The 13,307-nt window shown below is 39.0% G+C and overlaps 1 protein-coding gene across 1 annotated transcript; it reads left to right on the top strand.

Moving 5' to 3' along the window:
- The first annotated feature begins 186 nt into the window (after positions 1-186).
- Positions 187-12,755, top strand: ube2d4 (ubiquitin-conjugating enzyme E2D 4 (putative)). Its single transcript, XM_037681123.1, has 7 exons — positions 187-482; positions 6,206-6,269; positions 6,430-6,461; positions 6,557-6,634; positions 6,750-6,855; positions 10,247-10,340; positions 10,449-12,755. Exons 1-7 carry the CDS (start codon positions 459-461, stop codon positions 10,492-10,494), a joined length of 444 nt encoding a protein of 147 aa, XP_037537051.1. The 5' UTR covers positions 187-458; the 3' UTR covers positions 10,495-12,755.
- The last annotated feature ends 552 nt before the right edge of the window (positions 12,756-13,307 follow it).

Raw genomic sequence — 13,307 nt, 5'->3', positions numbered from 1 at the left:
ATATATATATATATATATATATATATAATAAAATAAAATTAAAAACTGAGCAACATTGAACTTTCATAGTTTCAGGACGTACAGTTAAATAAAATAAAGTAAACAATTAAAAACTGAGCAACATTGAACTTTTATAGTTTTCAGGAAGTCCAGTTTGTCGCATCGTGACTTGTGCGCCAAGTCTCGCGATATTTGCTGTTTGGCACAGAGAGGCGAGAAGAGAGACAGAAAGCAAAATATTTCGGTTGTTTTGTAGCAGTCTACAGAAAGCGCAGGTTATAGCTCACAGTTGGTGTTGTTGTCTGAGTGTTCTTACGTCCAAGCTTGCTTCATGACAGACGTGATTTGTTAACTGGACGTAAAGCGACATTTAAAAAGTACGCGGCCACAGAATCCTAATTGTATGTCTAAGGTGCTAACTGTTAGCTGACAGGCTAGCTAGCATAGCCATTGAAGCGATGGCGTTGAAAAGAATCCAGAAGGTGAGTGTGTAATTGCATCAAGTGTCTCGCGTGTTCAGTAGTCGATTTTTGCTTCTCGTTGTGGCATAACGTTTGAATATAATGCTACGTGTAACATTTCCTAACATGGGATTAGCCTTCCCGCTGTGCTTTTTGTGCTCCTTTTTAAAATAATTCAAAGACAAACAAAGGCGAGTTGACCACCGGTGGCCCTGTTGGTACATTTAAAAAAAACCTTATCATTCAACGAATCCTTTATGGGAGCATCGCTTTTTCTTTTCCTGAAATATTGGACATTTCGTTTGAATGTGTCCTGTTTTTACCGAGGTAAAAGTTATTTTGCCAAGGTGGAGCTAGCTTTTATTGCTAACGGCCCTGGTTGACTGGAATGGCCAGCTAGCAGAACACATACATTATGTAATAAATTAATATTTTGTCACTTTTTATTTTGTTGTCTCTGGCACTGGTTGCTGAATGACAGCTGCTTCATGGTGGCCAAAATTGAACCCTGGAGTGAGTGGCCTTATATGGATTGGCAAATGGGCCATGGAACAGGCCCTGGTGTGTATTTATATAATGGGCTTCCTTACATGAGATGTTAAATAACAGGCTTATTTTCTATTAAAGCGGTTAGTGTTTTGCTATTTGTGCTCATTGTTGTGAGTGTGATGTTATGTAGCGTGGACATTTGATTTTAATTTTGATTTAACAACTTAAACCAGTGTTTTCCTTTTTTTGTGTGAAGTGTTTTTGTTGCTTTTGGTTAAGTTTAGTAGTATACGAGCTAAACTCAACTGTTAACAAAAGTGTTATTGAACTTAAATCTGTAATACTATACAAATCTGACTGCAAGTATGCTATATATGACTTGTAGAAATAATACTATGGCTCAGATTTAAGGCTGAATCCGTCTGACTGTTCTTCTAACATTAGCCTAGGACGGCGACCTTTTCAGAAACAGAAAATTAATTAGGGATACACTATATCGCCATGGTATCGGAATCGGCCGATATTGGCGATAAAAGATTTATTTATTTTTTTTACACACAAGTCGCTGTTTTTGTTTGACAACCCAGTGACAAGGATGCTTGCAGCACCAGCACAAAGTTATGACGTCACTATCTGATCAAAGCAGGAGAGGAAGAAGTGAAAATGTTGTTGGTGTGGAAGTTTTTTTTAAAATGGCAGAACTGCTCAGCATCAGTGATGCGAGGAGGAGCGAAAACGAAGCCCTACAACACTTCAGACCTAATTAACCTTCTCAAGAACCACCATTCTGACCATAACGAGGAGTTCATGGTGGTCAGAAAGGAAAGCGAGAGAGCGGTCAACTGCGGAGAAACAAAACCTCACCAACAGTTCATTCTACAAGTTTTGGACAAAGCAAGGAAATACAGTCGCAACCACCTGGGGGCAAAAGGCATCACTCAGAATCTGATGGAGAGTATCGCTCTGGATAGCCAACCATTTTCATTTGTCGAGGATGTCGGATTCTGAAGATTTTTGGACCATGTTGAGCCTCACTACATCATCCCCAGTTGGAGATATTTTCATGGCGTAGCCTTACCCAAGTTACAAGCCATCATTTCCAACGTCATTGAGAAGCTAATAGCCGATAGCACTTGGGTGAGTTTTACCACAGACATTTGGACGTCAAGTGTTAGCACCGTTAGCATGATTAGTCTTGCAGAACAACGAATAGACAAAAAACTTTGAACTTAAAAGGTTGTCCTTCATGCACAAGAGTGCAGAGGATCCCACTCCGCACACTAGGGAAATACATATCGTTATTGGTATCGGTTATCGGCCAAACAAGTTTTAACATATTGGGACCCCCAGCGGGTAAAGATAATTGATGGATGGATGGCATATCGGCCAAAAACCCAATATTGTGCATCCCTAAAATTAATAATCATCTTACTTGCACCAACTTCTGGTTGTTTTGTTTTTTGCCTCATGATCCAAACCTATTATCTTGAGGTTCTTATTTTACAGTTGTGTTTTGGTGAATATTTTTTGACATTATCAACAAATTAGATGTAAAATCAGCACAGGTCTTAAGTTTTTTGGTTTGTGTTTTTTATTTTTTTATTTTTTAAATCTAGAAGTATGCATGTCCAAGTTTTATTTGTATTTATTTTTTGGTTCCTAGTCCAGTTGGTGCCAAATGCTGATGCCAGGTTTCAACTAGGGGTGCACCGATCACAGTTTTCTGGCCGATCACCGATTTCTAAAAAGTCTGACCTGCTGATTCCGATTTTGGCCGATACTGATTTTGTTTTATAAGCGACACTGTCAGATGTTATAAGGTCACAATGCACCTTCAATTTTCCAATCTTATTTTATTGAAAAACACACCCTTGAACAATATCATTGAAACAATACAAACTTGTTTTAACTGGCTAACCAGTGGTAGTGCTCCGACATGCAAATGAAGTTCAGACAACTGTTGCTAAAACTAAAAAAAAATCAGTTTCTCATGCAAGTATCGGCCGATTTCCCAATTAAATTAAAGAAATTGAGGCTGATTTATCGGTGCACCCTTAGTTTCAACCCAATATTTGCATTTCCCAAAGGCACACAGTTGCAAGGTACTCTCTAAGTACAGTAAAGTAATAAAATCAATGTCACTGTTTGCCTTAATCAGGTTAAGTCGGCTCCTCTGGACCTGGTTAACCTGGTTAGGTTAACTTAACCTCCTGGAGGACCATCAGCTTAACAATGAATCGTTTGAGCCCTAACAGTTAATCGTTAGTGCCCTGATGGCCACTTGCTAGTCGCAGGGGTCTGAGTGATACTAGCAATAACAGAATTGTAAGAGGGTGCCGGTTGAACACAGAGGCTTCAGCCCCTGTTTAATGATGGACAGCTTCTCTTCACAAAGATGGCTTCCTTCACTATTCTCTTAAACCATCGTTCCTCTCTGTCCAGGATGTGAACATCTTCATCCCTGAAAGGGTGACTGCTGGTCTGCAGATGAGTGTAGACTGCAGAATCCTGGTCTGATGATGTTGATCTTCTGTGCTGGTCCATCCTTTTGGCCAGTGGCTGTTTAGTTTCCCCGATGTAAGACTGATCACAGCCCTCCTGACACTGAACAGCATACACAACATTACTCTGTTTGTGCCAGGGGACTGGATCTTTGGGATGAACCAGTCTTTGCCGTAATGTATTTTGGGGTTTAAAAGCCACTGGGATGTTGTGTTTAGAAAATAAACGTCTCAAGTTTCTCTGAAACTCCTGCAACATATGGAATGACCACTTGTCTGGGTTCCTCCTTTTCACCTGATGGCTGACTGGAGTCCTGTTTGGGTTTCTGCTCTGCTTTCAGGAAGGCCCAGTTAGGATATCCACATTGCTCCAGGGCCTGTCTTGTGTGGGATTTCTCCTTCTGCCTGGCTCCTGAGTTAGTGGGGATGCCTTTGTCTTACTGCTCTGTGTAAAGTTGGGCTCTGAGGTTGTTTTCACACCTGATAGTCCGGTAGACTCGGTTCGGTCAGGGACCAATATTCATAACATTTTGTTTACATTTGAGCTGGTGCGTTTGCATTCACACTGCACTGTGCAGTCGAGTCAACCTGTTGAACCAACCTGTTCCCCCACTTACCTGTGGTGGCGCTGCACCAAGAACTACTGAAAGAAACGACACAAAAACCTCTGAAGACACTTCTTCTTCTGGAAATAAAAACAAAAACGGAGTGGCATCAAGTTTTAGCAGTTTTAGGAGTTATATTTTGTCATTTTTCGTCAATGGACTCAGCATGAGTGGAAGATGAGGCAGAAGACCATGAAGAATATTGTTTTTTACACAAGGCAGCTGACGGCTCCTTATGAGGTAAGAGAAATGCGTGTTTGCACTGCGCTGTACTCCACTTCTTGCTTGTGGAGCGGGGCTTGGTCTGTTTACATTCACACTGTACTCGAACCGCACTGGAGTTCGCTTCTACCGGACCGAGACCTAGGTTTTAGCCCGGGCCAGAGTTCGCCTTTTTGTTCCGTGACAGAGTTCGATGGCGCGTTCACACCTCCTCAAACGAACCGGACTTTCTAGGAAAACGAGCTAGTTCGATTAAAGCGGACTAAACGGGGCTGGTGTGAATGCACCCTGAGTTGTATCTTTGAATTTGTTGAATTTCCTGCCAAGTGTTTAAACTTTTAATGTTTAATCGTTTGGTAGTATTGAATGCAGCTTTCTAACAACCATTACATAAAATGGTGAAATTGCAAACATCACAAGTTTCTGATTTTACACACATTTTCACACAGCAAACATGTTTGCACTTCCCTGCTGCAATTCTCACTGCATATTAAACCAGTGGAATATAATGAGGGGATCAGGAGCTGACTGTACTCATTTTTCATCACCTTTTATTTAACCAAATAAAAACTCGTTGAGATCAAGATCTCTTTTCCAAGGGTAACCTGGCCAACAGGTCAGTAGCACATGACAAAAAAAGAGTAATGAAAACAATAACCAATGTAGGATAAAATAATGTTATACTCGCATAAAGGTTTTTTTTTTTTATGTGCAAGGGCATAACATAATCTTAACAATAACTAAAACGCAATGGTTAAAAAAGCACAAGCAACATTCACAGGCACACAGGCAATGATTAAAATACAGACTACAAATACCACAATTTACTGTTAAAAAAAATCACACTGCAAAACATTCACACTGCAGGCAAATGCAGTCCAGTTCTGTTTTATTTCATTTTTCTTCCCACAATAGTCTGAATGTGACAAATCGGACATTTTATTTTTCAAATCGGACCCAGCTCTTTTTCATGTGTGGTACTGAATCGGATTCATATCCACTTTTACATATTACATGATTGCAAGATGGCGCCAGTGTGTGTGTCCGTCCGTCTGTCGCTCTTGTTGTTTTATTTTTATTTTTTTATTGCTTTTATTGGTCATAATGTTTTAACAATTGTTTTATGTTTATGTGTTTAAATTGTCTTAGTTTTATGTGTGCAGCACTTTGTTGCAGCTATGGTTGTTTTAAAGGGCCTTATAAGTAAATTTATTATTATTATTATCCAATGTTTTTCAAAACGACTGCAGTCTAAACGGTTGTGTTGCATTTCATTCAACTTTTATGTCAGCAAGGTAAGGGGATGTGGATCGATCCAAGTATTGATAATATTTATACTAATTTTGTGCAGTTTAAATCTTGGATCTCTGCGTGTCTTCAGCTACAGAACAGAAGTCCAGTGGCTTCGTCTTTGTTCCTTTAATTTCCCATGACTGAGCTGATTAAGAATTGACAACAATATGTGAAACTAACGTTAGTGTTGGACCGTATCGATACTAACATGATGGGATCGATGCTTGAGTTTGTTTCTCCTGTTTCAAAAAGTACTTTGCCACTCCAGAGAAGTCATCAAGAGGCAAGATTAAATATAAACACTGGCTCAAACAAAGCATGTCAGATAATAATTTAATTGGTTCTGAATGCACAATTTCAGAATCACACATGCTAACATGTGTAGCATCCATATTTACTTTCTTAAACACGGCGTGCTGCGTGTGACGTCATGCGGGTCGCCTCAGAACTGTAAACGGTTCACACTGGAGGCTGATGGATTTTAATGATGATGAACGACTGCGCCAAAAAAATCAGATCTGAGCAAAACATCTGAATTGAGCAGTAAGAGGTGAACATAGCCTTGGATGCATCTGAATCCTTCCAGTACTTATAATTTAAGTCTGGTTAACAATTCTCCTGTCTGGCCTTTCAGGAACTGTCAGACCTGCAGAGGGACCCCCCCGCCCAGTGCTCAGCTGGACCAGTTGGAGATGATTGTAAGTTGGTTCAAATGTGCTGTATCCCAGAACGTACCAATATTTTCTCGTATGTGTAATACATTTTCAACATTGTATTAATTTACTATAATTTCACAACTAAAATATACACCTAAAGTCGGGGCTCTTTTTAATCTCTATTTTAATTTTTTTATTTCAGTGTTCCATTGGCAGGCAACAATAATGGGTCCAGTAAGTAACAACTTTATCCTCTTCAAGATTCAAGTTAGCTTTTTTTTTTTTTTTTTTTAAGTTGGTGCAACTAATTTATATTTTTATTTTCCCAGAGTGACAGCCCATATCAGAGTGGAGTGTTTTTCCTCACCATTCATTTTCCGACAGATTATCCCTTCAAACCACCGAAAGTGAGTAAGAGTGTCGTCATTTTCATGTTCGGTTTGATTTACTCATTCTTTTGTAGCGATTCTAACGGGCTGTACTGGTGTTTTGTAATTTTCTTTATTTTACATTTTGACGCAGGTTGCATTCACAACAAAAATTTACCACCCAAATATCAACAGCAATGGAAGTATTTGTCTGGACATACTGAGGTCACAGTGGTCACCTGCACTTACAGTGTCGAAAGGTAAGCTTTAAAGTGAGATTTTAATGTATTTTTAATAGTAATCACACTTTGATCCCGACTGTCACAGCTATATGTAATTAAACAAAACCATTAAAGAAATTACTAAAGAAAAATAGATCATTTATAAATTTGATTTGCTTTTCTGTTTTACTCTAAATCTTTAAATTAAAAAAATTACCAAAAAAAATCAGTTTCTGATTTGAACTTGGCCTTTACGATCTCTTACACCTTATTTTGCTGTAGTGTGCTCGGATATTTCTCAAGTATGAAATCACTGTACGTGTTCTGTGTATCGTAATATTCAGTGTTCTTTTTTACCAAGTTTTAACAGATTTTGAAGAAATCTACTGTTATAAAGCCACGATGCCAACAGCGTTGATGAGTTTTTGTTTACGTCTGTCTTTACCATGAAAACCTGCTCTAATTAGAAGTTTACACAAATTACAGTCAGACATTGTTTCAGTTTCTGGTCCGTTTTCTTATCCGATTTATAAACAAATACTAATTGAACATAGGCAGATTTTTGTAGCTATATGAACGTTAAACTTTAATTTTATTCCTCAAGTAACTTCCAATAACGAGGCCTTGATGCAAAATCTTTGATTTTTATGTTTTTATTTCCCACACAACTGCTTACAGATCAGTGGGTACCGTTTTCCACAAAGACTGCTATTGCTCTTGCACAGCATTCTCACAACATTTTACATGTAACTCGTTTTAAATTCTAGACTGTACATTGGGGATAAATGCGTTTTGCTGTGTGCATTGATAATGCACGCAGATTTAACAAGTATAAAAGTTGTTCTTCAGCAATAATAAAAATTTAAAATTGACTCTTCTATTCTTAATGAGCATTACAGGAGCGACGGAGGCGTAGGATAACGCACTGTTGTTGTGCACCAAAACCACGTCCTTTATTATTTTCTATTGTAGCCCCTCATACTGGTGGCAGCTGACAGCTGGCCTATGCTCTACAGCTCCCTGCCCTGCAATCCATCTCGACACTGTTCTGCTGTGGAGCTTTACTGCTCCTGAGAGGGGAGGACAACAACATTTTATAACCACTCGCTTCCTGCTTGCTTCCATCTCGTGTGGCGGCTCTTCTGTGTGTTCATACTGTCTGAAGAAATGCAGCCTAATATCTGGCCATTAGCTAGAAGTTTTATTAGCTGACCAAACGGTACCTCATACTAATGGCTGAATGTCCCAGAAATGTTTTTGCAGTATACCTGTATATTTTTTCCCCCCTAAAAGTAATCTAGCTCTAAATTTTCCAATGGGGTTTCCCTTCTCCCAACAGCCGACATAAAAAGTTACCTGCAGTCTAATTAAAATCTACCTTTCATAAATTCTTTGCCTTCTGTTTTAGTAGAAATCAACTGCTATAAACACTTTGTAAATTGTTGTTTTTCCATGTAAAATGTACAACAGTGATGGGTTAGGAAACTTCTTTAAAGTCGGTACAGATCATGAGGTAGAGTCGTGTGTGTGTACAGTTTTACCTGTGCCACTGCTGTCCCCTTTGTTTTTGGCCTGAGCTCTGAGTGAATGGTAGCTACCTTGATGGGGACTGGCAGCTTAATTTAGCTTCTCTAAATACATGTAACATATATTTCCATCACTGCTTTGAAATCCTGATTCTGTCCCACTGTATTCATGAAGATCTTGAGTTTAAGTTGCACCTAAGTCATTGTAAAATAGTAGGATTGTTGGTGGAATTTGACATTACGGTACCGGGAATTGAACTTGCGACTTTCTGGTCACAGGCTCATCTTCTCTAACCTCTGCGCCACCACTCTCCAACTCCCCAGATTGCTGTAGGCTGTGTGCACATATGCATGTTGACCTTAAACCCTTACATTCATGTAGTATGTTTTATTACTTGGTGACTGCATAGTTTAATTCATGGTATTTTTTATGGCCTGACAGATGCAGTCTCAAGTCGACTGGATCAACTGTGACGTACTGAAAAATGTTTTTATCAAGTTTAATATGGCAGAAGTCTAATATAATCAATGAATCCTTTTGACAGTTAGTAGATGTTCTCATGTATCAAGCTGTTTTAGTAAAAGTTTTACCATCATTCATAGTATTCAAAATGATGCCAGTTACTTTTTAGACTATTTCAACTCTTTGATTGTATTTTTAACACAATTAGTCAGATTTCAGTTTACATTTTCTCTTATTTTTAAGATGCATTAAAATGAAGTAAATGTAAAAATATAAAACATTTACTCATGACTTTAAGCACCAAAGTCCATGCTCATTAATCCAGGTATAAATCCAACAATGTTCAGTCAGGTCATCTGCACAGGTTCTTTTTAAATTTTGCTGAGACGTTTCGTCCTTCATCCAAAGAACTTCTTAAATCTGAGGAGCCACCGAACAAACTATATCCCACAAACGGCACACTCCCAGAGTGGGGAAAATAACAGTTTGCTGGTGATAAGATGGCCTCCGGGGCCCACCCTCACCCTCGTCAACTCCTCTAAGGCAGCCATGCCAAAGTGGCTCAAAACACCAAAGTTCATTCTCAATAATCCAGGTATAAATCATGACTTCGATGTTTGTTTCCCATCGTCAGGCCCACCTTCTCTAACCTCTGCGCCACCAGTCCCCTTGTAACTAATGTGAATATAAAAGGACAAATTGAAGGAAGTTACTGAATTTTAATTACAATGATTATTCAACAATTCAGCCAGGTCATCTGGACAGTTCTTTTTGTTTTGTTTTGTTTTTTTTGAGCTGAAACTGACCTTCCATCCAGAAGGCTTCATCGGTCAAGGACACATGACACAAAACTGATTCTTCCCCAACAGCTTACTCAAAAGTGGAACAAACCAGTTGTGTTGGTGCTAAGATGGTGTCTTAGGCACGCCCCCTCCTCCGGTGCCAGCCCTCTTCCTCGTCGACAGTCATGTCAAATTGGTTCAAAACCAACGAAGTCCATGCTCAATAATCCAGGTATATAATCCCAACAGTTTTTGTGTTGTGTGTTTCCTTGACTGATTAAGCCTTCTAGATGTAAGGTGAAATGTTTCAGCACAAAAAAAGAAACTGTCCAGATGACCAGACTGAAAATTGTTGGATTGTATACCTGGATTATTGAGCATGGACCTTGTTACAATGATTTTTATACAAAATGATGTTCTGAATCAGATGGCATTAAGAACAGGCTAAATGCGGAAGTTAAAATTGAAGTAAAGCCTGGGTATTGACATCATTCTATTTATGTCACAGTTTTTTATATACATCTGATGGGTTTATTTCTGTTTTGGATCAAATTTCAAGTGTTTAATGGTCTCTTGTTCATCCGGACATAACCGTACCCTTCCTCTATTATCTATAAATACGCCTGCTAACTTTAACTTTCTGATTTCTTTCTTCGCAGTATTATTGTCTATCTGCTCTCTTCTTTGTGATCCAAATCCGGATGACCCTCTGGTCCCAGAGATTGCCCACACATACAAAGCTGACAGAGAAAAGTGAGTGCGAACCATAAATAAGCGTGTTAACCGCAGAGCCGCTGTCAGACAAAGGTTTCATTTTTCCGTGTTCAGCTTGAAACCTCTGAACTTTGCGTGTTGTTACAGGTACAACAAGTTAGCAAGAGAATGGACACAGAAGTATGCAATGTGAGAACACCAGGGGGATGAAATGCAAATGAGAACAAAAGAACCACAAAGGATTTGTAACTTGAGGCAAATGAGCGACTGAAGAGAAAACAAAAAAACAAAACAAACAACAACCCATGTTTTCAAAAGGAAGTGCTACATTGAGGTACAGTGCCACTTGGCTTTCTGTGTGCTGAGCTGCTACCATTCGCTGTCCCTCACGGCTTGTATGGATCTGCAGAGCAGGACCTGATGGACTTCTTAAAGTGCTCCCATATGGATTACTGGAATTTCTTTACAGCTTCTGATGTCACACCGAGACTAAACCATTATCCCAGCTATCGCTATCATCGTTGCTATTCGTACACTTTATTTTCACTTTATTGTTTTCATTTTCAATGAGTTGATTGTGTTGCAAAGACGCTAAATGTTTAGTTGGAGACTTGCTCTCCCTTCATTTCAGAGGTACGGTCTGTGCCCCACTGGATGTTTTGTCATTACTGTACTTCATGTATTTAGTGGCCTTTCTGTGTGACATTTGTAGTACGTGTGCAATTCAGGCAGCATGTTCCCTGATGAAAACAAAAATGGCGCAGTGCCATCACCAGCAGATTATCTGTTGGCGTGAACTGTCTCTACCCCGAAACAATGTGAACTGCTTCAACAAAACAAAACATACGTCTCTGTTGTCCACTGTATGTGAAATCCAAGCAGTGCTATTACGGTTTGGAAGACACCGGAGAGCAGCTGTTTGGACTCTCTGGTTGACAAACTCCATTTGGTGAATGTTCATTTCCTTCCCCACATGCTGTCATTGGCCTTCCTTACTTTATTAACAACCATCAGTCACTCGTGTATCTATAGTGCACAAAATACTACTGTCATTTATTTGTGTTGATGTAGCTATAAACACAGCTACTTCTTGTCATAAAGTGTAGCTGTGTGCCATCTCCTCAGTGCAGTTTCTCAGGTACCCAACCACATTATTAATCCACGGTGAGAAAAATGACCAGGCCGAACATCATCTCTTTGAATATAGTTTTTATTTCTGTTCAGCTAAAAACATAAAACGTAGTTCTCTGAAGAGACCACGTGTTGAGTATAAGTACATGCTGTAAAAGTACTCGTTGTTTTTAATCTCTTAAGTCTTCTTTATTCTTTTTCCTGAACTCTGTGATTTTAAAACCTTAAAAGTTGAGATTTACACGCTGTCATTTTCCTGTAGTGAAATGGCTTTTGTCTTCAGGTGTCTCTTGTACTGAAAACCAGAACTTGAACAGAACAGACATTTAGCAAAAACCCGTATTATTTTTAAGTCGTGAGCATAAAACTTGCCATGATAGTTTTAACTTGCTTTAAATAAGTGATTTGAAACTTTGCATTATTTTATGTTTAGTAGGTCTGCAAACTTTGATTTTATTTTGGAATTATTAACACTGACAGTAAAACATTTTTTGTCTGAGTGGCACATTTGTGACTTGTGTAATTTTTGAAAACTTTAGTTTTAGACTATTACTCCTTTTATTTGTGCAACAAATTGAATATGATTGTAATATTACATAACGTCATACCTAATATTTCATTGTGACTACAGGAAAAGGTAAATGGGGGTGCTTTGTAACGTCTCGCTGTGCTGATGATGCCAATGTGTAGGGAAAAGCTGCAGAAGATAAGCGGAACAAAATTCTAATAGTGAGGCATTATTGAACTGAATAATCTGCATGATGGGTTTAAAGAGCTTTAGCCTCAACTCTGATAGATTTTTATCTTTTAAGTTGTATTACAGTAAATCAGACCCTGTGTTCATTATTGTTTCTTCAATATGTTTGCACTTCTTCCAGCTCTGACTGAGTGCAGCCTCGATCGTTTGATACAACAGTAACATCCCCTGTTCGGTGTGCTCAGAGTTTATTTAGGCAGCTTGGCATGCTTTACACTCTGGAGAACCTTCTCACAGCCATTTCCAGATATCAGGGATTTCATCACAATTCATCTGCCTAACACCTCACACTAAAATTCTAGCCTTAACCCTCGTTTTGTATAGAGGATGTGTCACTGAGTGTAACTTTGCTGTCATGACGGTAACCCCAAATTGGGTTGTTCATTTCATTAATAGACATGGAAACCTGCTTCAACAGCACCGATGTATTTGGCTTTGATGGAACGAAGAACCAGCACTTCATGCATCCTAAAAATGTGGAGTAAATGTGCTTCATCTGCCATCGTGATCCTAAACAAGACAAATAATGACCTTGTTATAACGAGAATAAAGCTCATCTTGGTTTATTTCTGTTTGTACTTGTTTTCTGTGTCCATGTGCGGCTAGAGAACCAAGCTGGACTGGGGTCTTGATCTTAAGTGAGGAGTAGCAGCTGTTAAATGAGAAAGGGAGAATTATTGACGAGTTGAACATGTTGAAAGTGCTACATAATTACTGAATGAACCTGTAGAGCAGCAAACTGGGTCAAGTTGGGTGATGTAAAATTTGCAGCAAAGACAAAAATAATGAGAAAAAAATCTGGATCCAACTAAAACTAAATATATACCCCCCCCCCCCCCCCCCGAACTTGTACGGTTTAACAACTGGGGGGCCTTTAAAAAGTTTATGCCCAGAGGGCTGATATTATCAGCGCGCCACTGATATTACCTGTTGATGTTTGACTCAAGGGTGCGTTTGATACAGTCACTTGTATGCGACGTGTAAGCGGTGCCCGCGAAAATATTTGGCGTAAACAGAGATATTAAAGCGCAACTCACTCAAGTGATGGACTCGTGCTTTTAAATAATTACTGGAACACATGCGTCTATTCATGTATATTAAAGTTATCAACTATAGAG

This window comes from Nematolebias whitei, chromosome 8, assembly GCF_014905685.2.
Source record: "Nematolebias whitei isolate Nwh7 chromosome 8, NemWhi1, whole genome shotgun sequence".
NCBI classification, from domain to species: domain Eukaryota; kingdom Metazoa; phylum Chordata; class Actinopteri; order Cyprinodontiformes; family Rivulidae; genus Nematolebias; species Nematolebias whitei.
This window is presented reverse-complemented; position numbering and strand designations above follow the sequence as displayed.